Here is a 24,202-nt window from a genome sequence, read left to right as displayed (position 1 = left end):
TATATATATATATATACTAACTCTAAAAATGAAATTAGTTTGTATACATAACAGAAAGAGAATGTTAAGATGAATTCAAACTAGGCTTAACAAAACAGAAGCGAGTAGCAACGAAGTATTTTACAATTGACACATTTACGTAAACCTTCTAGTGAGAACATAATTATTTTTATTACGCAACTAAAAATTTGCTTGCTTTCTATAACACAGTTGACTCTTGTTTCTGTGAAACGTTCAGCAGCGCTTGGAAGCGTTTTACCTTTTCGTGCTCGATTGCAAACAATCTACTGTTGTTATAGGACAATTTCTAAACATAAGCCGAAATTGGCAAAAAAAAATTCATGAATGATGTAAATACATATGAGCTTGGTCCAAGCTTTTTCAATTATTGATCTTTTAGATTTAACTTCGCCATTTAAAGTGAGTGCGAACACTAGATTGGGTTTTAACTTGAAATTAAGTATTCATTCTCAAATTTTACTTTACAACATCAAATTCGGATTGGTATTGCACCGTAATTTTTTACAGAGCGAAGCGGGAATCTCGTGTAGGCTTACCAGTAGGTGGTTCATTGTTTATCTATTTTTAACAAATAAAGTTAACGCCCATCGCCAATATGCATCTTTTACTCAATCGGTTAACATTCATTAATAATTGAGTACGTCTATAGTTAATATCTTGCTTATACACTATTGGTATGCATCTTACCCTCTCAGTTTTAAAGCTTCCGCAGTGGATTGATCGCAAAGACACTGTTCCCAGTAGAACACCGAAGTCAAGCATCACTAGCTGCGTCACTAAGCAGGGGTGGGTAACCACTCTGTTCAGCCTTCGTAGGGACTTAGGGTGAGCGATATCGGTCCTCGTTAAACTGTTCTGCCACAAAGTATTCGACTTCGTGCACAGATCGTCGGGCTACCAAAGCATTGGAGTCGTCCCTTCTGCAGAGGATCAAAATTCCAATGACACGCCTTCGAATCATCCTCAGGAATGTTTCCCAGATCGTCGCCAATAGCCCATTGTGCAGCTCCAGTGCGGCGTGAATAAAATACCTACCTACCAACCAGTTTTGCAGAATTAAGAGGTATTTAAAAGATGTAAAAGAAATTTTTGATAATGGAATGTTTGTTTCCAAGAAATATACGTAATATTCTTAAAAATGTCTCAAACTCGTAATCCATATTTTTCCACATTACTATATTTATTTATTATTAACAGAAAGATTAACATTCCTTATTTGCTGTGTTAGAAAAAATATTTACTTGTCTTAGCTATTTGAATTTCCGCATATTATGCCTCGAATATTATTCTATTTAAGATGCGAAGGATATACAAGCTTCCATTCTAATTTAAAATTTAGTTTCGTAAAGTGTAATGATACACTAGCTAAATCAAATTAGACATTTCTAAGATCCATTAAAACATTGAAACTTGTAAGTAAAGCAACTTAAAATTATAATTTAAGACGCTTAATTTCAAAATGCTTTTAATTAAATCAACGTAAAGAATCTAAATCTTTGGTGCTCTTACTAAATAAATAAACTCTTTCCTGATTTAGTAGTTTGTATTTACTAAATACTATCTAAAGAAACTCTTTGTTTACATGTTTGAGTTCACTGAATATTAAGTTAATAAAAATCCATCTCCGTTTGTTAGTTTGTGTTTGCGAACACTAAAGCTTCAGAAGAATTACTCCTGAAATTGCGAATTAAAATAAATGCAATGGCATTACGATCTTAAATAAATGCACAATGTTTATGTTTAATACCAAATTAAAATAAATTTTAGAGGTTCTAAAAAAAAAAAAGAATTTCTCGGTAAATGTTTTTTGTCTGATTAAATTTTATGTTTTTATAATATGATGCTATGTAATTAAATAGTAAGTTTTAAGTAAATTAAAATTATCTTAATATTTTAGTTTATATGGAGATAACTTTTATTTTTATGAAAATTGAAGTTCTTAAACTTTTTAATGACTGAAATAATTTTTAAATTCATTTTTTGTTTTTGGATTATCCTAGTTTCTATTTAACTTCAATAAATTTTTTTAAAGTTGGTATTCGGAAATTCCTAAAATTGTGACTTTTGGTTTTTAAAAAAACTGTGAGCTCTCTCATGGGTTTTTTAAATAATTTAGCAGAAAAATAAATTAGCAATTAACCTGACTGCATCATAGATTGAATATCCAGTCATTTCTTTTTATAAAATAATAGAATAAGAAATGTTGAAAATTTAAAAAATAAATGTTTAAAACAAACATCGTAAACCAACAAATCAATTTAAAAAAATGTTATAAGTTATTACATAAAGAAAAGAAAGTAATAACACAGAAAATGAAAAAGAATATTATTTAAAAGGATTATTAAAAGAAAAATTATGCAAAATAATTAAAAATATATATATATAATACTATGGTCACTATAGTTAATAAGAAATATAGTTATAATTGACTAACAGTGCAGATTGTAGAGGGCGGTAGTGATTCGGACAAACCACGATCTGATGTTCAAATAACATTCTTCTGTTATTTGCCAATATCAGCAAGCCTGCTTGGTGTAACCAAGCAAATTTAAGCAACACCTCCAAGAAGAAAGAAGGCCTCAGCATAGATCAATTTAGTAGTCTGACGTAACGAACATAAACTGCGCAGTGGAGGAAAAATAAGAAAGATGTCATTACGTTTGGACTACTAAAGTATCAAATTTCTTGTTTATGGTAACCCGTGCTGAGGCTTTCTCTTTTCTAGGAGGTATTGATTTAAAGCAGAGGGTGCGTTTTCTGTTTTTCAGTGGCGCCATCTATGGCCAAAATATATGTCTTCAGCCACACAGCCGGTTTATAGGGCGGACTCATTCGCACATACGTTCATTCATCCACAGATCATAATTTTGATCCTGAACCAGTGAACGATCCATCTCCAATTCAGTACCCCCAGCGGTATAATTTGTTATGGGAACATGTAGGAACTTGTGACCCGAGAGATTAAACGTGCACTAGTCACCATTTACTACAAGGGGAGTCTTTGGTCTGCGGTGATCGAACTCATGATCTCTTGTATATGGGCCCAACGCCCTACCAACCTGGCTACTCTGCAGATTGTAGAGGGCCGGATAAACCGCTATCTGATGCTATGACAGAAGAATGTTATTCATAACTGTGATTTTGAGTGTGATTGGTGTGGAAAAATCTGATATGCATCTTCAGTTCAGCCCTCTTCGATAGTATTCATTAAACTTTGATGACGTTTTTGTTTTCCTTACTGTGCTCAGAATTTTGATTCCCATTTTAAAAAGTGTTATAAAGTTATATATTAAGATCAGGGATTACAGAACACCTTACATTCCAAAAACTGAATTTGTAATAGAAATCTTTAAATCTCCAATATTGTAATATCAATGTAAATAATTATTTACTAGTTTGAACTTTCTCGCCATTTTTTTAACTAAACGTGCTTTGTTTTTGTAAATAGTAAAATAATTTATTTTTTCTTTAGAGGAAGGAGATGCGTGTAAAACACAAGAATTATCAGTACTTCCCAGACAAGAATGCGGAGAGGGTTTAATATGCAGCCAAACTTTAGCAAAATGCGTTCCAGGTAATAACGATAATTTTGAAATAGTTCAATAACTCCTTTAAGGCCGTTTTATTTCATCTCAATTGAAAACTTTTGCGCAATATGTTCGATTAAGAAAGATATTAAAAAGAACTTCTGAAATTTTCCCAAATGCAAACAATTCTATAAATAAATGTTTCTGGAATCAATTTCTCTCTTCCGTCTTAAATTTTCGCTTTTGAATAAATAAATGAATTTATATTACACTTCTTGTTTCACAGCAACAGAAGAAAAAAACTAGCTTGTACCTTTTTGAACAAACGACCTTATAAATGATTTTTTCTAAATTCGTTTCCTTGAAATTTCGTTTTTAAATGAAATGAACGTTTTGAACGAAAAAATATTATTCGACAGTCAAATAGGACAGCATGAAAATTTTATATTATAAGTAATAATGTGTCGATTAGGGCATGTACCTTTTTTCAGCAAAAGAATAAATTATTATTTCTGAAATCATTTTTCACTTTCCTTCTTAAATTTTCTTTCTTTTTAATAAAATTATAACGCTTAGAATAAAATCAAAATATTTTATAGTCAAGCATAAAGGCTTCATATTATGAGTAATAGTTTGTAACGTAGAGCTTGTATCTTAGTCTGGGAATATATTTAAATATTAGACTGTTATTTAAAATTATTCACAAGTTAAGTAAACAGAAAAATTTAAATTTGAGATGAGGGCGAAAGACTGAAGTTCAGATACAAAACGGTGAAGGAAAGTTGAAAAATCAAAGGAAGAAGGGGATGAAAATGTACGGTTGGCTGCGGGTTGTTTAAGAAACATGCCCGTTTATTTTTCATAAACGTAAAAATTCGTAACAAATTTTGCAAAAAGTAGTCTCTGCTAACTCGCAAAAATTATAAAAAATTGTTTTCAAAATACCCACTTTCCGTATAAACAACTTGGTTCTGCCTAAAAAAATTACTAATTAACACTCAGGCAAACATTTCATGTGAAATGTTTTAACATGCAGCAGAAAAATATTGTCCTAGTCAGCAGCGCCATCTTTTCTTAAACTTTGTTACTTATTTTGAAACTTTTGGAGAACAATATTAGTTTCGTAGTCAGAACACAAAAAGCTGTATATTTTTATCTCTTTCCTTCAAACTTTTCTAACATTTTCGAAACACAAGGCAAGTAAATAAAGTGATTTTGCTTATCGAAATCTTAAAAATTCGGAAATTAAGCTTATGCAAATAACCTTATAACCTGTTATAACCTTTTCTTATCCCAAGAAATGAGTGTGTTCCACGTTCGATTAACAATTATTTAGTGAGCTCTTTAATTATTATAAGGGTGGTCAGTAATGACCACCTTTCATATATAATTTTAGAATCCGTGTTAAAAAAATCAAAAGCTTCACATCAGAGGTCTGATGAGAAGAAAAACTTTAAAACAGATCAGAGAAAACTTTAAAAACTCATCATCTGCCTGAAATCAATTTCTAAACGACAAATATTATCAAAAGATCTAAAGAATTATTTCTGAGATAGTTAGGTTGAAAAAATCTGACCAGTTCGGTTGGAAACAATAAAGAGGAGTTGAAAAACGATTATTAGAAACCCCCACCTCCAAATTCCTTCCTGCAATGAAACTAGTTTTTATGTTTTTCATTCCCGCTTTCCTCAGCTATGATTCGTTAGATTTTAATATCGTTTTTGGTTCTCCGTCGCTTAAATATTAATTTGCAGTCCCTGAAAAAATGAAAAAGATCCAATCACTTTGCAGTTTTCATTCAAATATTTTAATTTTTCATTTCCCCATATTTGACGAAGCTAATTTAAACTCAAAGATATTATAGGTACGAAATAAATTATTTAAATATTGCATTAAGTACGATTGTTTATATTCATATGGTTTTATGAACAAATTAAATGGTGTGCTTATTACTGATATTTTTCAGATTATTAAAATAAAGTATATTGCGACTTTGAGAAGAATTCCTCCAGACTGAAAGTCTGGGGCTGTCTGCTGCTATGGTAACAAGCGAGAGCTTATTCCTAATGGGGGTGAAATGGAGGAAAGAAGGGGTCGATCAGTTTACTCACGACGACCTACGCTAAGATTAGGACAAAACTATTCACCCCACACCCTTATTCGAAGTGACCTTTCCTTGTAACCATAGTACCCGCCACGACGCGAGACGGGTGTATGTAAGAGTTCTCCTGAAAGCCGCACTATACATATTCTCTTATTATTATTATTTACAGTCGAGTCAAAGTGCACAAAAGAAAGAAGAAGAGCAAGAGCAGGCGATGTGATAAAATGTGACGAATTTGGGTTTTATGAGCCAGTTGTTTGTAAATCCGGAGTTTTGTAAGTTTTGATTAAATTGTTTTTATAAAATCTGTTGTATTAAGATATCGTTCATAAATCCAGAAAAATCTAATAGAAGATAACTAAAATGTACCATACTAAGATTTACAAATTTTATAATGTTACAAAAATTATATTACCTACGTGTTTATTTCATAAAAAAGACATTGATTGTCATTTCCTTTAAAAAGAAATAATTGCATATAGAACAAAATAAAAAAAATTAAGTGCATAAATATGGCATGTTCCTACCGACATTTTAAAAGGTTTAAAAATTGATTGAACTAGTTTTTGAATAGAAATATATCAGTTTAACGATGGAATTTAATTATATTTTAGGAGGGCTTCTACTCACTTGTGCTTACCAATCGAAATGTCCTGCAAAAGTCAAAATTTTTGTCCAATTTGCTTTTATTCAATTGAAAAATCCAAAACCATAAAATGCCAATCTATCATTAATGTATTTGTATATTCTAGGCATTATAAACTTTTCAAAAAATTCTTAGAAATTAAAAAAAATGAAGCCATTTTCTTTGACCAAATTCAATTCTTTGTCGTTGAAACAAAGTGTGTAATAAATGTGTATTAGATACACATGAAATGTAACAAGCAAAGCATCCTTGGTCTTATTCTGTTCGGTATTTATCTATAATTTGATGTTCATCAAAATAAGATTAAAAAGCTTATAAAAATTTATTGAACATTTCTGGCTCTATCAATTTTGCTACAATTTCCCTTCAATATTTTCTTATTAACTTATGAATTCTTAGAACTAAAGAACAAAATTGAATTTCGTTTCAAATAACCAAATTCAAATTTTTTTCGTTGAAGCAAAATAAGGAAATTGCTTTGTGACATTAGTTATAAATTTTAAAAAAAACATTTTTGTCTTTCACTTTGTGCAATATTTATCCTTAATTCGGAGTTCGTAAAAATAAGATTAAAAAGGTTAGAAAAAAATTTTGAAATTTACTGATTTTACATTTTCGCTGCAATTTCTTTTCAATACTTCTTTAGATTTATGATAAACTCCTCAAGATTTCTTAGAAATGAAGGATAAAAATAAATTTGACACTTCGTGTAATTAAATTCAATTATTTTTAAAAGAAACAAAGTAATTAATACGCTTTATATAAATAAATAAAACATGTCTGTTATTTTCGTTCTATTGCAATTTTAAGTTAATAATTCAGTGTTCATTCAAATATGATTAAAAGTTTACAAAAACTGGTTAAAAATTTCTAATCATACCATTTTTATTAAACCCTGCCGTCGATATTTCTTTATATTCCAGACATTACAAACTCAAAAATTCCTAAGACTAAAAAAATAAATTCGCCACTTCGTAGGACCAAGTTCAATTATTTTTCCAAAGACACGAAGCAATAATTATGTTTTATGGAATTAATTATAAATAAACAGAGCATTTTCTGCTCTATTCTCATTTTATATCAAAATTCGATGTTCGTGATGATATAATTAAAAAAAAATTATTAAAAACTGGTTGAAAATTATTTTTCCAAGAAACAAAGTTTAAAAAAATTTTTTATGGTATTATGTATAAATGAACAAAAGATTTTCGTTCCTTTTATTCTGTTCTCATTTTATATTAATAGCTCAGAGTTCATAAAGATATAACTAAAAATAGTTTATAAAAATTGGTTGGCTTCTGAATATACCATTTTTGTTAAAAATCTGCGCTCAATATTCCTTTTATTCCAGGTATTATAAACTCTTCAAGAATTCTTAAAACTAAAGAACAAAAATAAATTCACGTCACATGGCTTAATTCGATTCTGCTTCTTAGAAACAAAGTTTTAATAAATAAAGATTAGTAATTTGGCTTTCAAACTTACGGCAGCTTTTAAAACTCATTTTTCTTTCTAAACTTTTGCTTCTCTCCAAGGATTTCGACCGTTAAAGTTTTAATAACGTACAAAGTACGCTCCCATCCAATACATTAGATTAAAGAATGTAATTCTGCGAATTTCAAGAAAAACAAGTGAAAACTTTTAAATGGAAACATGCTTGTCTAGGGATCGAAGAAATAATAGGAGGTAAATATTCTGGAAAATTTTGATATGCTTCGAATTTTTGAAATGAGGAATTGGAAGAAAATATTCACTGAATTTTTATGGTTTCCTGCATTTGGATTTATATCACGTAAATATTAGGCTTAGTTCATTAAACATATCAATATTCATTCTTTTTTTCTTTTGTTAAGGAGTTTTATCGTTTTCGTCATGTGGTATCGTATCAGATCGTATGAGATACGATATCGTATCAGATGTCGTAAGATATCGTATCAGAGCCGTGACGGCTCAGAGGACAGAGCGTTTGCCTTCCAATGAAGCGAACCGGGTTCGAATCCCCCAGCTATGGCTGGTCGATACGAATTCCGCATCCAGTTTGCACCGACCACAGTGCTGACGCAAAATATCCTCAGAGGTAGACGGATGTCGGGTTAGTCCCCTTGCCGTCAGGCTAACCATGGGAGGTTTTCGTGGTTTTGCTCTCCATGTATCGCAAATGAAGATTAGTTCCATCAAAAAGTCCGCCACGAAGGCAAATTTCTCTCAATGCTTGATACAGGAGTTCCCTTGTCTTCTGGATTGGGTTCAAAATTACAAATCAACGGAGTTGGACGTTAATAATCGCAAATCTAAAAAATTAGGTCGGCTGTTCAACAACAGTTATTAAATGAAATTTAAAAAAATAATAATAGCATTGTATCAATGTTTTAATGTGGGCGTAGATAAAGGATACATCTAGCCTTAAGAGAAATAAAAAAATCCCAGATTTTATAATTTTTACGTAAAAAAAGAAAGGTAATAATAAAAATACCCACTATTTATAACTGTTAGCTCACGTCTGTCAATTATATATATTAATTTTGATAACTATAATAGGATTTATTTTTCGTAAACATTAAAGATTTAATTCATTAAGCATTTCAATATAAAATTTTTTTGTTAAGGCGTTTCATAATTTTCGACATGTTGTATAATATCGGACAAATGTTTTAACATGTGCGGAGATGAACGATAGACTTTAAAGGAAAGGAAATAAAAAATTCCAGTTATATAATTTTTATGTAAAAGAAAAGAAATATGATAACAAAAATACCGACTATTTATAACTTTTTGTTTATTTCCTTCAATCAACTATACAAGTCAATTATACAAGTTAATTATAATCAGATTTATGTTTCATAATTATTAATGGCTTAGTTCATTAAACATTTCAAAAATCAATTTTTTTTATAAGGAGTTTTATAAATTTCGACACGTGATATAATATCTGGCAAATGTTATAATTTATGCTTAGACAAAAGATAAACCTCAATCTTTAAAGAAAATGAAAAAAATTCCATATTTAAACTTTTTATGTAAAAAAAAAAAAAAGAAATGTAATAGCAAAAATAACTACTATTTATAACTGTTTGCCTATCTTTTTCAATCATGTAAGTTAATCTGAAAAAGTATAATAGGATTTTTTTGTCGTAAATATTAAAGGGTTAGTTCATTACACATTTCAATAATTAATTTTTTTGTGAAAGAGTTTCATTATATTTGGCAAGTCATTTAATGTATTCAAAATGTTTGTAGTTAAAATATAAACCTCTAGTATTAAATGAAATAAAAAAGAAATCTATATTTACAATTCTTTGTAAAAAAAAAGTGGAATTGTAAAAATGCTTATTTTTCACTTAGCCCATTTTTTACGAATTTTTAAGTGAATTTTGAAAATTGTTTGTAAATATTAAAAGCATCATTAATTAACGATTCTTCTCTCTCTCTCTTTTTTTTTTTTTTTTTTTTTTTAAGGTCTTTTATCTTTGACTTTTCATACAGCTGAAATGTATTTATGTGTGTAAAACAAATAATGTGTGCTTATAAGATAGATCTCTAGTTTCTAAAAGTACTATATCTACAGTTCTTAGCTAAAAAAAATAAATGAATTTGTTATTTTTTATAATATAAGTGTTTGCCTACTTTGCTTACTTTCGTCAATTATTAAAGTAATTTGAAAAATTTGCTTTTGAATTGGAATTTTTTTTTCTTCATAAATGCTACTTAGAAATAAAATTTCATAACAAATAAAAACATAACAAACAATATAATGAACAAATAAAAACATAACAAACAAAATAAAGAAAAGTAAGAGAATTTAATTAATAAAAAATATGTGCAATTTGCTTGCATAGTATAAAATAGAAGTTAATAATTAAATTTGTTTACAATGCGAGAAATAACAAGTGGAATAGTTCTTTAAATTGCTCGTTGAATTTTTAAAGATATTTTTAATGTAATATTTTAAAATCCTATAAAGCTTTTATATATACTATTATTTTATTTTTATTTTGCTTGATTAATATTATAACTTGTTTCTTTTCTGATAAAAAATATTTATTTAAATATGTTTTTGTTATTGAAAAATAACTTTGCAGATTACATTTTTTAAGAAATATAAAACAAAAGCTGCTTATTTAAATTCCGTTATTTTATGAAAAAAAAGGTTTATTTCATTGTATTTAAATGAACATTAAACATTTGATAACTTATTATACTAAATGCTGGGTGAGTTATTGTGAAGATAGTTAAGAGGAGCTTTTTATATTTATGACCATTTGTCAAAAAGCAATCTAAAAAATATCAAGATGTTTGAATTAAAACTAGCTCAATCAAAATATATCTAAAATTAATATTATTTTTAATTTTTATAAAATTTTAGGACCTTTCTTTTTAATAATACTTTTTATTTCTCTATCAAAATTCATTAAGAAAAATATAAATACTAAATGTTAAATTTAAAAAACAAATCTAATACTTTTTAGGCGTCTCATAATAATATGAAATTTTGCTTTGGGACTTGAGAATAAATACCCAATAAATAATTGACTATAAAAAAGTAATAAATATTTTATTCGTTCATATTTGACATATTCGTTCATATTTTCATATTCGTTCATATTTTATTCTCAAGATCTGTTATACCTACCTAAAGAGCTGTGCAAATATTACTTAAGCATATTTTTGGCAATTTCGAACTCCCCATTTCCCCTTGCTAGGTCAGCAAAAATAACAAATCATTCTCCCTCTGATTTTTGCTTTGACATTTACTTTGACATTTTGACATTTTTATATTTTATTCGTTCATATTTGACATATTCGTTCATATTTTCATATTCGTTCATATTTTATTCTCAAGATCTGTTATACCTACCTAAAGAGTTGTGCAAATATTACTTAAGCATATTTTTGGCAATTTCGAACTCCCCATTTCCCCTTGCTAGGTCAGCAAAAATAACAAATCATTCTCCCTCTGATTTTTGCTTTGACATTTACTGAAGTAATCTAGTTGGAAATTCTAATGGAAGAAATGAAACTTAACATTAAACGAAGTTCCTGTTTTATTTCATTTTGTTTTATATTATTTTATTTTATAATCGTCGTTAAACAGCCGAACCAATTTTTTGGGTTTACGACTACTAATGTTCAACTCCGTAGCCCAGTAAGTTTTAACTCTATCCAGAAGACAAGGGAACACCTGGATCAAGTATTGGGAGAAATTCGCCTTCGTGGAGAACTCGTTGAGGGAACTAACCAGCATTTCGTTACACGGAGAGGAAAATCACGAAAACCTCTCACGGACATCCGGGCTGCAAGGGAACTCTAGCCCAAAGAACCGTCACCCACTGAGGATATTTTACGTCAGCAAGCCTGGAGCGAAATTCGGCTCGACCCGTCATCGCTGGGATTTGAACCCGGTTCACTCCCCAGCGATCCCACATTGGAAGTCGAACGCTCTATCCCATTAGCCATCACGGCTCTAAACTAAACTCAGTGGCGCGACAGCCCTAGAGGGCCAAGGCCTACTGTGCCCATCTCAGTTTTCTTGACCTTGGGCTCTGGGGTGCATGAGCAGATGTTTCGGTCAGGTGGTCAGCCGAACGCGGAACCCCCAGTGTTTAGTTCCCAAGCATGCTTGGTACTCATTTATCGACCCACTAAAGGGATGAAAGGCTCAGTCAACCTTGCCCGGCCCGAGGATCGAACCAGGGACCTGTAGCACGACAGCGCGAAGCGCTACCGCTCAGCCACCGGGCGTCACGGCTCAGTCATCATTAAAAAATTTTCAAGAAGTAATTTTTTCTTACTTTTTTTTTATTTTTTTAAGAAACATTTTGAAAGATTTATAAGTTTTACGTAAGCTTCCATACTCCACTTCCTCGCCCCTTGTGAGCAAAAATAAGAAAATCACACACTTTCTCCAACCCTGTCAGGTGCTTATGTCATTTTTAAACGGCCAATAATATATTGCTTTCTACATTTAAAAATAAAATAACAAATCATTCTTTTTTCAGAATATTATGCTAATTTGTATTAAACTCTGGAATTATTTTTCACTACTTAATTTAGTTGTAAAAAAATAGGTAATTTGTAGGCCATAACTCGCAAAAAATATGTGCCTTTGATCTAAATGTTATTTCTTTTTATCCCTAACAGATGTTATTGCGTAAATAAAAATGGAAAAAGGATTTTCGGTACAGACGTAGCTAGTAAAAAAGAGTTAATGAACTGTAGTAAGTACATGGATTTACTGTATGTAATATTTTCATTATGCATAACATCTCACTATCAATAAATTATACATTCAACCCATTTTGAAGTTCGATGGTGTTTCTAGAACTTATGCAAAATTTTCTCATTTGCGGGAGTCATTATTTCACTCTTTTAATTGCTCAGCAATTGATTTAATTGCTCATTATCTCAACAAAATGATACTTCATTGTGTTCATAATAAAACCAATAAACTGAGCAGATTTACATAATGAATGCGTTCTTAATATAAATGCGCATAGATGAGGATGCGTATTCATTCATATCTACTGTCATTCCACCGAATAAAATGAATATTATGCAATCATTGCTTACACAAATGATTATAAAATGGGACAAGCATATGTAACATTTGTCACTTTTCAATACATGAACAGTGCGCAAAATAAAAAAAGTGAACACCTTGAATAACTTTTGATCTAATGATCGGATTTTCGCATACTAAGAATCGATCTTAATAGTTCGAGGGTCTCACTTTCATTGTGCTACCTTATTGGTGTAGACGATATTTAAAGTTACGAAATCAGACTAAAAACAAACATTCTTTGAATAAACATAATTTTTTTCCACGGATCCGAATTTCTGACCCTAAAATTTGGGAATAGCCGCAATCTGGAAAATGTGGTCGCAGCAGTTTAGGCAGGAGACGATCGAAAGTTTGATCCGTTTAATGTTAATATCACTTTTTGCCTGTTTCACTATATTTTGAGAAGTTATTGAGTGAATCGAAGAGTTTTTGCGCATGTAAAATGTATCGATCCAAAAATAATATGATGCAAAAAATAACTTTTATTAATTATTTTTTTTATCTTTCTATTTAGCAGTCGAAATCTTTTCGTATTATAAGGTATATAAATTTTTATAACATTTTAAACTACATAATTTTAAATGAAAAAATCCAAATTTTTTGAAGGAAATCTGTTTTATACTTCATGAGAAATAAAAATTTAAAGATAAAGCTTTTTTTTTAAATTTATGAAATTTTTTTTAATCTTTTTAATTCTTTATAATAATAAATTAAATAACAAATTATATATAATGCAAATTTTAATTTATAATATTCATACATTAAATTTTATGACAAATTTCAATTATATGCCGAAGGTAGTGATCAGTTATTTACAACCATAAAATATCTTATACATTTATAACAATGCCATTATTACGAACTGTATTTACGCAATCCTATCGAACTAATCTTCAAAAGTTTATCTGACTGGCTTTTTTTTTTTAAATTTTATATTTTATCTATTAATAAAATCTCAATCTACTTTTATCAAACTTTTATTACCGAAAAATAATCAAAAAAGTTTAAACCTTTTAAATTTAGTTATTGCATTGTAATAAAATTAGAAAAACTTTGCAATCCTAGGTCGAAATATACGCAATGAATAAAATTGAAAAATTGGTTCAAATAAACTTTCATTTCATTCCTTTAAAAGCTAAACATTACTAAAGTTTCAGATGATTTTTTGACATATCATAACTCAGTTGCCCCTAAGCTGTAAAAACGCTACAAACAAGATAGCTAAATTTTACGCCAGCTATTACCAACATAAAATAAGCCCTCAACAAAAGGCACTCAGTTTATGGCGCTTAAACCCTGGAAATATGATAATAACCCCAGCTAAGAAAAGTCCTTCCGCCCGGATTAAAAGCCATAAACCTGAACAGCCATTAACTCTGGGTCCGTAGTTGGCGAGGAACCATTTCATCGACGCCAAATGACGTTTTTGGAATTAACTTGCATAGAATGAAATGAAGTTGAGACAAAAGGCAGCATTTCGACGAATGTTATGTTGCAATTTCACTTTATGTAAGTTGTTCAACTGCTGCGCTTCTGTCGTCCAGAAGATATTAGCTAAGCTCTCTCTATTGTCTCGTCCTTAAATGTCGCCAGAGGTTGAATCTGTGCAATAAGTGGACACTACTTTGATAATTTAACTAAAAGCTATTTCATGGCTGTAACAGTGGCGGAAATGTACTGTAAATGCATTAAACTATCAAACAATAGTAAAATTGCTGGTATAGTTTCAGTAAACATACTTATAAAGCAGCTTTTGATGAAAAACTAGTTTTTTTTTTCTATGTGGTCTTTTTTTTACACATTGTTATCGATTATTTAAAATCATAATTTAAACCGGATTCGGTGTTTTAGATGTCTACACATCTGTTTCTCCGCATCTCATTTCTAATAGTTTGATTGTTCGTGGAAAAAAGTTCTAAGTGAATTTTTTGAAAAAAAATGGAAATTTTTGGAGGATAGCTTATTCACTGCTTTTATTACGAGTGATTACTGAAATTGCATGCTAAGCAATACCATGGGTGCAGGGATCCGGAGAAAATTTCCTTCCTCTTACCTGCGTCTAAATTGAGGAAGTGGCCTTACAAAATTGTGATGGCATGTCTTCAGATCATCCTCAGGGATGTCTCCCAGACCGTTACGAATAACCCATTGTGCTGCTCTAGTAAAGATCTCGACGTAAATATAGTACTTACCTACATTTTGGAGGCGAAAACTGTTCATGTCTACCAAAGTAGCAAAATAAAATAAAGATATAGATGGCTTACATTCTAAAGGTATAGATAATTAAATAAAGATAGTTTGTAAAAAAATTAGCTATACGCTAGATATTTACCGGCTAAACAATTATTACTTTTCTCGTGTCATACTAGCTCCCCGCCATGGCCTTGAATTGAACTTTATCCATCAAACAGTTGTTCTCCTTCAATAGCCTCAACAGATCAGTAACTTCTAATCAGGACTAAGCACCCACCGATTACAACCAATTGAAAGACCAAAAAACGATCTTGCTTGAAAGTGAATCAGCTCAGATGACGAGGAGAGGGATGAAATTCAATGCATGAACTTATCAGGCAACTGATACGACATGGGCATACAAGAACTATCAAAACATCAACAAAGTGCACCGTCCAAACTGGCGATTATGTATAAAATAGACGAATATTAAACTTTTAAAATGGTGTTACTGTCGAAGCCTAATTGGAAAATCCAGTTCTTTTAAAACTGCAGATATCTTATGTTAGGCTCATTGCAAAGATCTGTGTTTTCAAAATTAGCTTGCGATATGAACAGAATTTCGTATTTAGAAAAAAAGAGATTCCTTGATTTTGACACTTCCGTCATACGTATGTGTGAAAGTGTAGACTAATTACCGAATACCTGCAGAAAGCGTTACAAAAAGAAGACATGATTAACCAAATCGAAACTAATCCATATTTAAGTTAAATAAATAATCCCAGGAAACTACTTGATTGAAAAAACTTCACTCACTTCAAAAATATACAGACTGGAAATAATAGTTAACATGTTTTAAGCGCACAAAAATAGGCGCTCATTTTCTAGACTTGAATGAGACGTTTGGTACATATTGACTATTGTTTCCAATCTATATATTTTTTGAAACGAATGAATTTTTTTAATTAAGTAATAATCATGGCTGAAAGCCCTTATATAGCAAGACGGAAAAGATGAAAAACTGGTACGCAACACATTTTATTGTAGCATTTTTTCCGAGAAAAATAAAATATCTGTAACTACCAAGATTTCTTTAAGATTTTAACATATATATATAAATCTGCTTCGTCACCTAGATAAAATAGAAATTGATATTCACAGAATTACTGCGGCTTATTCTGATTCATTTTACTAATACAACTACTAACAATGCTAATCACTAACTGCTTATTTGTCAATAATTAAAAATGAGTAATAATTAATTTAAAGAACTCATGACTTTATCTGTTTATGTTTTTACCTGTCCGTGTTATCCCTGCTCTATCTTATTTTATTTAGCTACCTAACATTAAGTTTACTAACCCAAATAATTTTAATATCAATGGCCTTTGATTCAGTTTGTAATCATACAATTTACGTTGGTGGCCTTTTTGGCCAGGTACTCCGGTGCACCAAGTATTAGTTTCCGCAGTAGATAAAATAGATATTGTTAAATAGTTTAAAAAAAAGAATAAGTTAACACCTCCCAAAAACTAGCAATAACTGAAATGGTTTTACTACCAGCCTTTTCTCTTTTCCGTCTCGCTTTCAACCCTGGTAATAATCCATATTTACACAAGACATGCGTAAGACAAACTTTAAAGATAATGCCTAATACAAAAGCTGCGAGTTTACAATGTTTATATGCAAATTAAAATAGCTCGTATTAACTATCATATTGAAGCCACCCATTAAAAATTGCCACTAATAAAAAGACATTATTTTATTATTATTATTTTTAGAAAAAGTTATTTAAAACTCAGTGCAATTCGACAGTCCCAATCAACAAAAAGTCAACGATGATTAAATTGTCAAAAGAACGAGAGAGTGATCGTACACAATTTATCAATCTTTTTTTCTTTTCTTTAAAATAAGACCAAAAAATAACGACACAACGTCAGATCCAAATTGAATTCACGTGAAGGTATTTGAAGTGATAAGTATGATTTATCTCAGTCATAGTTCTAAACTGTCTTTTGATCGATTAAAATTATGAATAGCCATTTAATGTCACAAAATTGAAGATTAATAAATAGAATAAATCGTCACCTTGCTCGTCAATTTTTTTAAGAAAAAAGAAATGTCGCCAAAAAATTTTCAAAACAATCTATTTCAAACAGTTAACAGTTGCTTGTTTTAAATTTTTGCGTATCCACAGTTTAACTTTTGATACGATTTTAAAGTTTTTCAGGAGAGCAAAACAATTTCTGATTGAAAAGATGTTTAAGCAGAAAACCATAAAATATTTCTGTATATTTTGTTGCCATTCAATAAAAATTCTAAAAAAAAAAAAAAATTTGAAAAAAATTGGAAAAGTACATGTCTAAGGAACAATTTGAAGAAGAAATATCATCAAAACTAATTTCTAACCACTATATTATTACAATCCCTTCATTGTTAGAATTTATTAGAAAAACATGATAAATATAGTTTATAGTAACTGCATGAATTAGTTCCCTACATTTCATATCAAAAAAGTTGCGAAGGATTTTCTAACTTCATGAAACAGAACTATCTGAAATTGAAACTGTTTACACATCTGGAAAGACATCAAAAACCATACGGAACACATAAATAGCATCCCAAAAAGATTCCTTTGCTTTTTCTTATAGCTTTAAATATTAATTTGTTCAAGTTATGAGGCTCAAATTACCCAACGTTTATTTATTAAGTGTTAGTAGCATTCCTTCCCATTTGGTAAAAATGAAGACTATTTGCAGATTAATTTCTTAATTTTATTTCTTGAAATTTATTACTTAAAAATATTTATTACAATCCAAATAAATAGTATGATAATTATACTTCTCATTATTCTAACAGCTGATACTAATTTTGTTCGGAAATAACTATTCTCATCGCAAGAATATGCCTTGAATTAATACAATATTAAAGTTTGTAGATATTATAGCAAAAAAAGAATAAATAAAAAAATAAAATAAATGAATTATGTAAATAGCTTTTAAATCAATTATAACGAACTATTTTTTTTTTTACAATTTATTTATTATTTGTATTTGTAGAGTGCTCCAGAGATTACGATAAATTTCCTAGAAAAGTTCCAGACGGCAATTTTTTGCGCTGTTTGCCGAACGGAAATTATGATCCGATTCAATGTTCTGATGAGTCTTGCTACTGCATGGGAGATGAATTTCACACTTTTGGCATCGTTGCTAAATCAATTAAAGAGCTATTATGCTGTAAGTCATAAATTACTTTCCTTATTATTTCATTATTGATTATTAGAAACTAACAGGTTCAATAAACAACTATGTAATATCACACTGAATTTAAATGGTAAGGTATTGCGTAGTAATTGTGTGAACTGACACGAAATTAATCAAAATAATTGCGCTTATAGAAGACAGTTCTATTAATCCCTATAAAGTACTTCGGAAACAATTTTTTAGTGCTAGGTCATCAATATTTAACTTGACACTAGAATCTCGGTATAAAAAAATGGGCCTCAGTCTATTGATTCCCATGTTTTTGTGTCAATTGGTAAGTCTCCCCCCCNCTTTTATTGGTGAGTTATTCGCCCCCAGGAGAAAAAAGAAGCACCACTGGACATTTGAAAATGCATTATAAAAACGAGCCGGCTATTTAAAATGAGGCGAAATCATTTTAAATAGCTGCCCAAAACGGATGCTGCCATCTTGTAACAATGATAAAAACTATTTTTTTTTCCTTTCTCCTTTCGAGAATAAAATATTTAGAATTTGCCTTTATGCTATTGACGATTCATTGAAATAGTTTTAACCTCTTTTTTTATTGGGAGGGGAAGGGAGCATACTTTATAAAGAAAAAAAAATTATAGAATAGTAGATCGAGTCAATCAAGGAGTTAAAAGCTTTACAGAATTGACTATACATCTGTTGCCGCCATCTAGTGATGATAATAAAAGGTAAACGCCCACCATTATTTACTTGAAGAATATAAACTCTATAGTTTTTTATGCGACTAACATATCATTTATTTGGTCATTACTTTTTGAGAGATATGAAAAGGAATACTTTTTCGATTAAGATTTTCCATAAATTTGAAATTGTAAAATAGAACCTATATGATAACAAAGAGGTTACTACTTTCCATTATTTACATCGTAATATTTGTTCCGTAATGTTTGTTAAAAATGTACTTTTGGGAAAATTATGTCGTAGAGTATTCAGTTCGAATGTTATTTACTTATTTTTCATATGAACAAATTAAGCAGCGAGCTAGTCTTTAATGGACCACTAGTCAAATTTAAATTTTGTGATGTAGCTAAGATAACTTTTAACCGAGATTAAAACCAAAAAGTAAATTTTTTTTTTCTTCATAAAGGCCTCACATCTTAGATCTGAATATAAATAAAAACTGATTCTGCAAAGTGTGAAGAGGTTTTCCCTTTCTCACAAAGCAGACCACGTTTTTCGAGTTGACTTAAAAGGAGTAATTTTTCACACCTAAGATAAAAAACGTCTACAAACATCTTCGCGACCTAAAAGTTTCACGTTTTTTACCGCGTGACCTAAAAGTTCTGTGGGTGCGCGATTTCGATCCACGTGAAACTGTTATACCATAAAGAACCATTCTCACTCGATTGCGGTGACAACTCGATTGGTGGAAATTATTTATCCGAAGTAAACCTGCCAATCAGGTTCTCGTTCACATGAGGAAAAAAATAACTTTCAATGAGAATGGCGCTTAAAGTGCTAGATTTCGATAACACTTTTCTCCATGGATAGCCAGGCTACCTAAGCAGGAGCGCCATCCCTTTGCTGGGGATCATAATTTTGATGGCACGTTTTTGGATCACCCTCAGGGACGTTTCTCAAACCGTCACCAATAGCCTATAGTGAAGGCTCAGAGGATAGAGCATTCCCTTTTCAGTTAGGTGAACCGGGTTTGAAACCCAGTGATGGCTGGTTGATACAAATTCCACACCGACTCGGCTCGACCACATTGCTGACGTATCATGACTAGACGGATCATGGGTTAGAGTCCCTTTGCTGTCCGGCTAACTGTGGGGCGTTTTGTGGTTTTCCTCTCCATGTAATGCAAATGAGGGTTAGTTCCATAAAAAAGAAGTCCTCCACGAAGGCAACATTCTTCCAATACTTGATCCAGGGCCGGTAAGCCTGGTCGGTAGGGCGCTGGGCACATATCCAAGAGGTCGTGGGGTCGATCCTCGCCGGCCGAAGACTCCCCGTGTAGTAAATGGTGACTGATGCACGTTAAATCTGTCGAGTCTCAAAGTCCTCCATGTTCCCACAACAAATCAATACCTCTGGGGGTACTGATCCAGGAGTTTCCTTGTCTTCTGGATTGGTTCACAATTACAAGGCTACGGAGTTGAACGTAAGTAGTCGTAAATCCATGAAATTGGGTCGGCCGTTCAACGACGGTTATAAAATAAAATAAAATACTTGATCCAATAGTTCCCTTGTCTTCAGGATTGGGTTCAAAATTATAATGCTACCGAGTTGAACATTAGTAGCCGTAAACCCAAAACTGGGTCGGATGTTCAATAACGGTTATAAAATAAAATAAAAATAGCCCATAGTGGATCTCTTGCGCTACGTAAATAAAGTACTACTACTACTCAGTGAGGCCGCGATCGTCTCGTTGGTAGGACTTCGTGTCCATGTCCTACATGATCATGAGTTAGATCCCAGTCGGTCGAAGATTCCCCGTGCTGGTGCATGCTAAATCACCAGCACGGGGGTCACAGAGTCCTCCAAGTTCCTATACAAAATCTGGGGATACTAGAATCAGAGATTGATCGTGCTCTGGTTCAGGTCAAAATTACGATTTGCGGATGGTGTGTGAATGTGTCCTCCTCGTAAAACGGGATGTGACGTATGTATTTTGTTTCCGGATCATTCTCAGGTATATTTCTCAGACGGTCACCAACAGCCCATTGTGTAGCTCTAGAGTGCGACGAAAATAAAGTACGACTACTAATTTTATTCGCAAAATTGTTAAACAAAGTAACACTATCCAGAAATGCTTTTTATTTTAATTCCTCTTACCACAGATGATAAACGAAGCCACCGTGATGACGATGAAATGCTACGCAGCAAATGCTGGCACGAACAAAACTTTTTGGAACGTCAAATTCAAAATTATACAGAAAATGGAGTTCGAGTGATAGGAGCATACTTACCAAAGTGTGACTTGGATGGAAGTTATGCGCCAGTACAGTGCAAGAAAAACGAGTAAGTATCCATTCGTCTGAATGTTCGTTTAAGAATATTCCTCATTCAATCAATTGTAAGGAATTTGAAATCGTACTTTTTGAATTATTCAGAACAAACCCCAAAGGGTTTGACCTTTTTATTTATTTATATTATGGCGAGTCACATGAGTACTACCATCTCTCAATCCACCCCCAGGCCTAGAGATTCGACTTAGTTTAACATTTTATTTCTAGTAATGTTATGTTTAAATATTTTTGAGATTGATTTATAAAAATGAATTAATTGAGCTTAATACCTAAAATTAATTTTTAAGGCTATTTTTTTTGTGGAATTTTCAAAAATCTGTGAGGAATTGACCATAAACTCGAGCTTCTATGTTTAAAAATAACCAAATTTATAAATTATGTGTTGATGAATAAATTCGATGAGAAATGATCAATTGAAGGAACACATAACGTACAAGAGAATATAGTGTTAGCCTCTCCTCTTGACCCCACGCTAATCTTTACTATTATCCACATTTATATAAACAAAGCCCTTTTATTGGAGAGTTATTCGCCTCGTATTTTCTGATGTTATTAGCAGACAGAAGTGGGGAAAATAACTTCCCATCGACATTTAAAAATTATTGATATTTCTGAAGGTGCCCATGGCCTTATGAAGGGCTAAAACACCGCTATTTAGAGTCAGTATTATCGTATTAAGGTTTAGTAGCATGCCGATCACTGGTCCAGTGGTTACTGTACTGGACTACGGGGTCAGTGGTTGTGGGTTCGAATCCCACTGTACGCATGAATGTAACTTTCTCTCTCTCTCTGTGTTCTATGTCCTTTCTTCTGCGTGATTGTGCGAATGTAACCCACCCTATAAACGGGTTTGTGGTTGTATGACGTGGTCGACTGCTACTCCGCCGCCGTGGCTTAGTCCCAAGTGCCCATAGGGTAACGATAAGAGAGCAGCAATTCTGGCATTTCTGAGGCCTATGGGAAATGAACCCAGATGCCCACAATTGAAAGACGGAGAGAAAAAAAGTTAAGTAGAATCACCTCATTCTGGCTTTTAACTCTGGATTCATCCATCTATCAAGACTCCAAATCTTTGTAAACACTCGATACTAATTAATTTTTTTTTTTTTAAATTGGCTAAGCCACATGAGGAAATTTTAACTTTTTTTTTGTTTCAACATTGAAACTTAAGGTGAAGAATATGAACAATATCTAAGGGGAAAAAATGTAAGTCCAGCTGAAAAAGAGTAGAAATAGAAGACTGAAAACTTCTTGATAAACTCAGAGGTCTTGATTATGTGAGATTATTACACTAGATTGATAACATGTTTGCGCTAAAAATAAAATTTGAATTAAAAAACTAAAATACTAGCTATCATTTTTTAATGCTATTCATTATTAATAAGTATAAAAAGAGTAATTCAGTATTATTTAACAGATGCTACTGTGTGAAAAAGAATGGTGAATTATACCATAAAAGAAAATACAGAGTTAAAAGGACACCTGATAATGTCAAAAACATGACATGCAGTAAGTATACAACATTCTTTATGTTACTCATCTTTACATATATGTTCGGTGTTCCTTAGTAACTGCCCTTAATATATATTTTCGAATCCTTATAAAAAAATGAAGACAAAATTAGAGACACATCCAAGATTACAAAAATTTTTAAGCAAAAATTGAAAAAAATTATCCAGTTCTGAAAAATTAATTGTGATAAAGGCTGGATTAAAAACATGAAAACATTATTACCCATAAATAAAACTGATTTAGTAATGTTTTTAATTCCGTCTTCCTATATACTTCCTTGGAAAGATTTTAATAAAATTGTTCCTAGCTTAAATAATTTGAGACAATTAATGTTGATATACTTTCGACTTTATTCTTGAAAGGAATTATAAAGATGTATATTAAGGGTAATGATTACAGAACACCTCATATAAATCTTTTGAAATGTTTTAATATTCATAAATTTCTAATTCAGGATGCATAAGAGATCATGAGATGTTGATGGAATTAAGGACGGATGAAAAAGTTAAAGCTTACCTAGATAAGAAACCTTGTGATAATGGAGAGTATAAAAACATTGGTGTCATTGAAATTAAATCCTAAAAGGCAACACTCAAGCTACATTTGAAAAAACTGAAAACTATTTAGCATAACTTCACCTTGACTGACATAGTGTCTAACTTAGAGCTATTGAACATCAAAGTAGCAACTGGAGAAAATTGAACTTGTTTTGATTCACTAGGTGGTAAAATATTTCTGAAGTCCATACAAGCTGTTGCATACAAAGACAACTTTACTGTTAAAAAATATATCTTCCAATTTCTTTTATATTACATAAATTATATATATTAGTAAACATACTTCTTTACTGTAGACTCTAAACATTATACAGACTTTTCTATTTTATGCACAAAAGTGATCCGCAAAGAACATTTTTAAACAAATCTAGATCAAAAATTTCCAAGAACACAAATTTCAAAAACTAAACTATTTAGATAATGATCATAATAAATTTTATAGCTCAGCTTCTGGTGCTCCACTTTAAATGTTCCCGCCTATAGAAATTCTCGATAATTACGTCAAAATATTGAGTCATTTTTGTTCAAGCCTATTTTATATTACCTAGACAGAAAGTGCAAAAGTAGCAGTTTGAATAGTAAAAAGCTATATATGATTAAAAAAATATAATAATGTATTTAAAATGTTCTGCAATGACTGCCCTTAATGAGTGTTATCAAAACTGCAGTGAAAATAAGTATCTATAAAGCATTTTATTTCACCTTACTAGAGATTTGGTAGATTCCAAATTTTTTTTTCTGCTCTTTCCTCACCTACTTTGTCATGTAAATATTAATTGTGAAATGAGCAGTTGTAATGGATATAATTTTGGCTTCCTTTTTACAAGGATTCAAAAAATATATATTAAGGGAGGTGATTG

At 31.0% G+C, this 24,202-nt stretch overlaps 1 protein-coding gene across 3 annotated transcripts in view; it reads left to right on the top strand.

The window, feature by feature from the left end:
• LOC107454789 (equistatin) overlaps positions 1 to 23,620 on the top strand; it is a 46,107-nt gene extending 22,487 nt beyond the window's left edge. For 2 of the 3 annotated variants that reach the window (XM_071184380.1, XM_016072085.4), the window contains exons 2-8: positions 3,494 to 3,595; positions 5,822 to 5,927; positions 12,437 to 12,513; positions 18,089 to 18,265; positions 21,085 to 21,265; positions 22,691 to 22,782; positions 23,240 to 23,620. In XM_071184380.1, coding sequence (XP_071040481.1) covers positions 3,494 to 3,595; positions 5,822 to 5,927; positions 12,437 to 12,513; positions 18,089 to 18,265; positions 21,085 to 21,265; positions 22,691 to 22,782; positions 23,240 to 23,367 — 863 coding nt within the window. In that variant the 3' untranslated portion in view covers positions 23,368 to 23,620. The remainder of the gene's footprint in view (positions 1 to 3,493; positions 3,596 to 5,821; positions 5,928 to 12,436; positions 12,514 to 18,088; positions 18,266 to 21,084; positions 21,266 to 22,690; positions 22,783 to 23,239) is intronic. The other variant, XM_071184382.1, reaches the window with a different exon arrangement.
• The last annotated feature ends 582 nt before the right edge of the window (positions 23,621 to 24,202 follow it).

This window comes from Parasteatoda tepidariorum, chromosome 1 (genome assembly GCF_043381705.1).
Source record: "Parasteatoda tepidariorum isolate YZ-2023 chromosome 1, CAS_Ptep_4.0, whole genome shotgun sequence".
NCBI lineage: Eukaryota > Metazoa > Arthropoda > Arachnida > Araneae > Theridiidae > Parasteatoda > Parasteatoda tepidariorum.
This window is presented reverse-complemented; position numbering and strand designations above follow the sequence as displayed.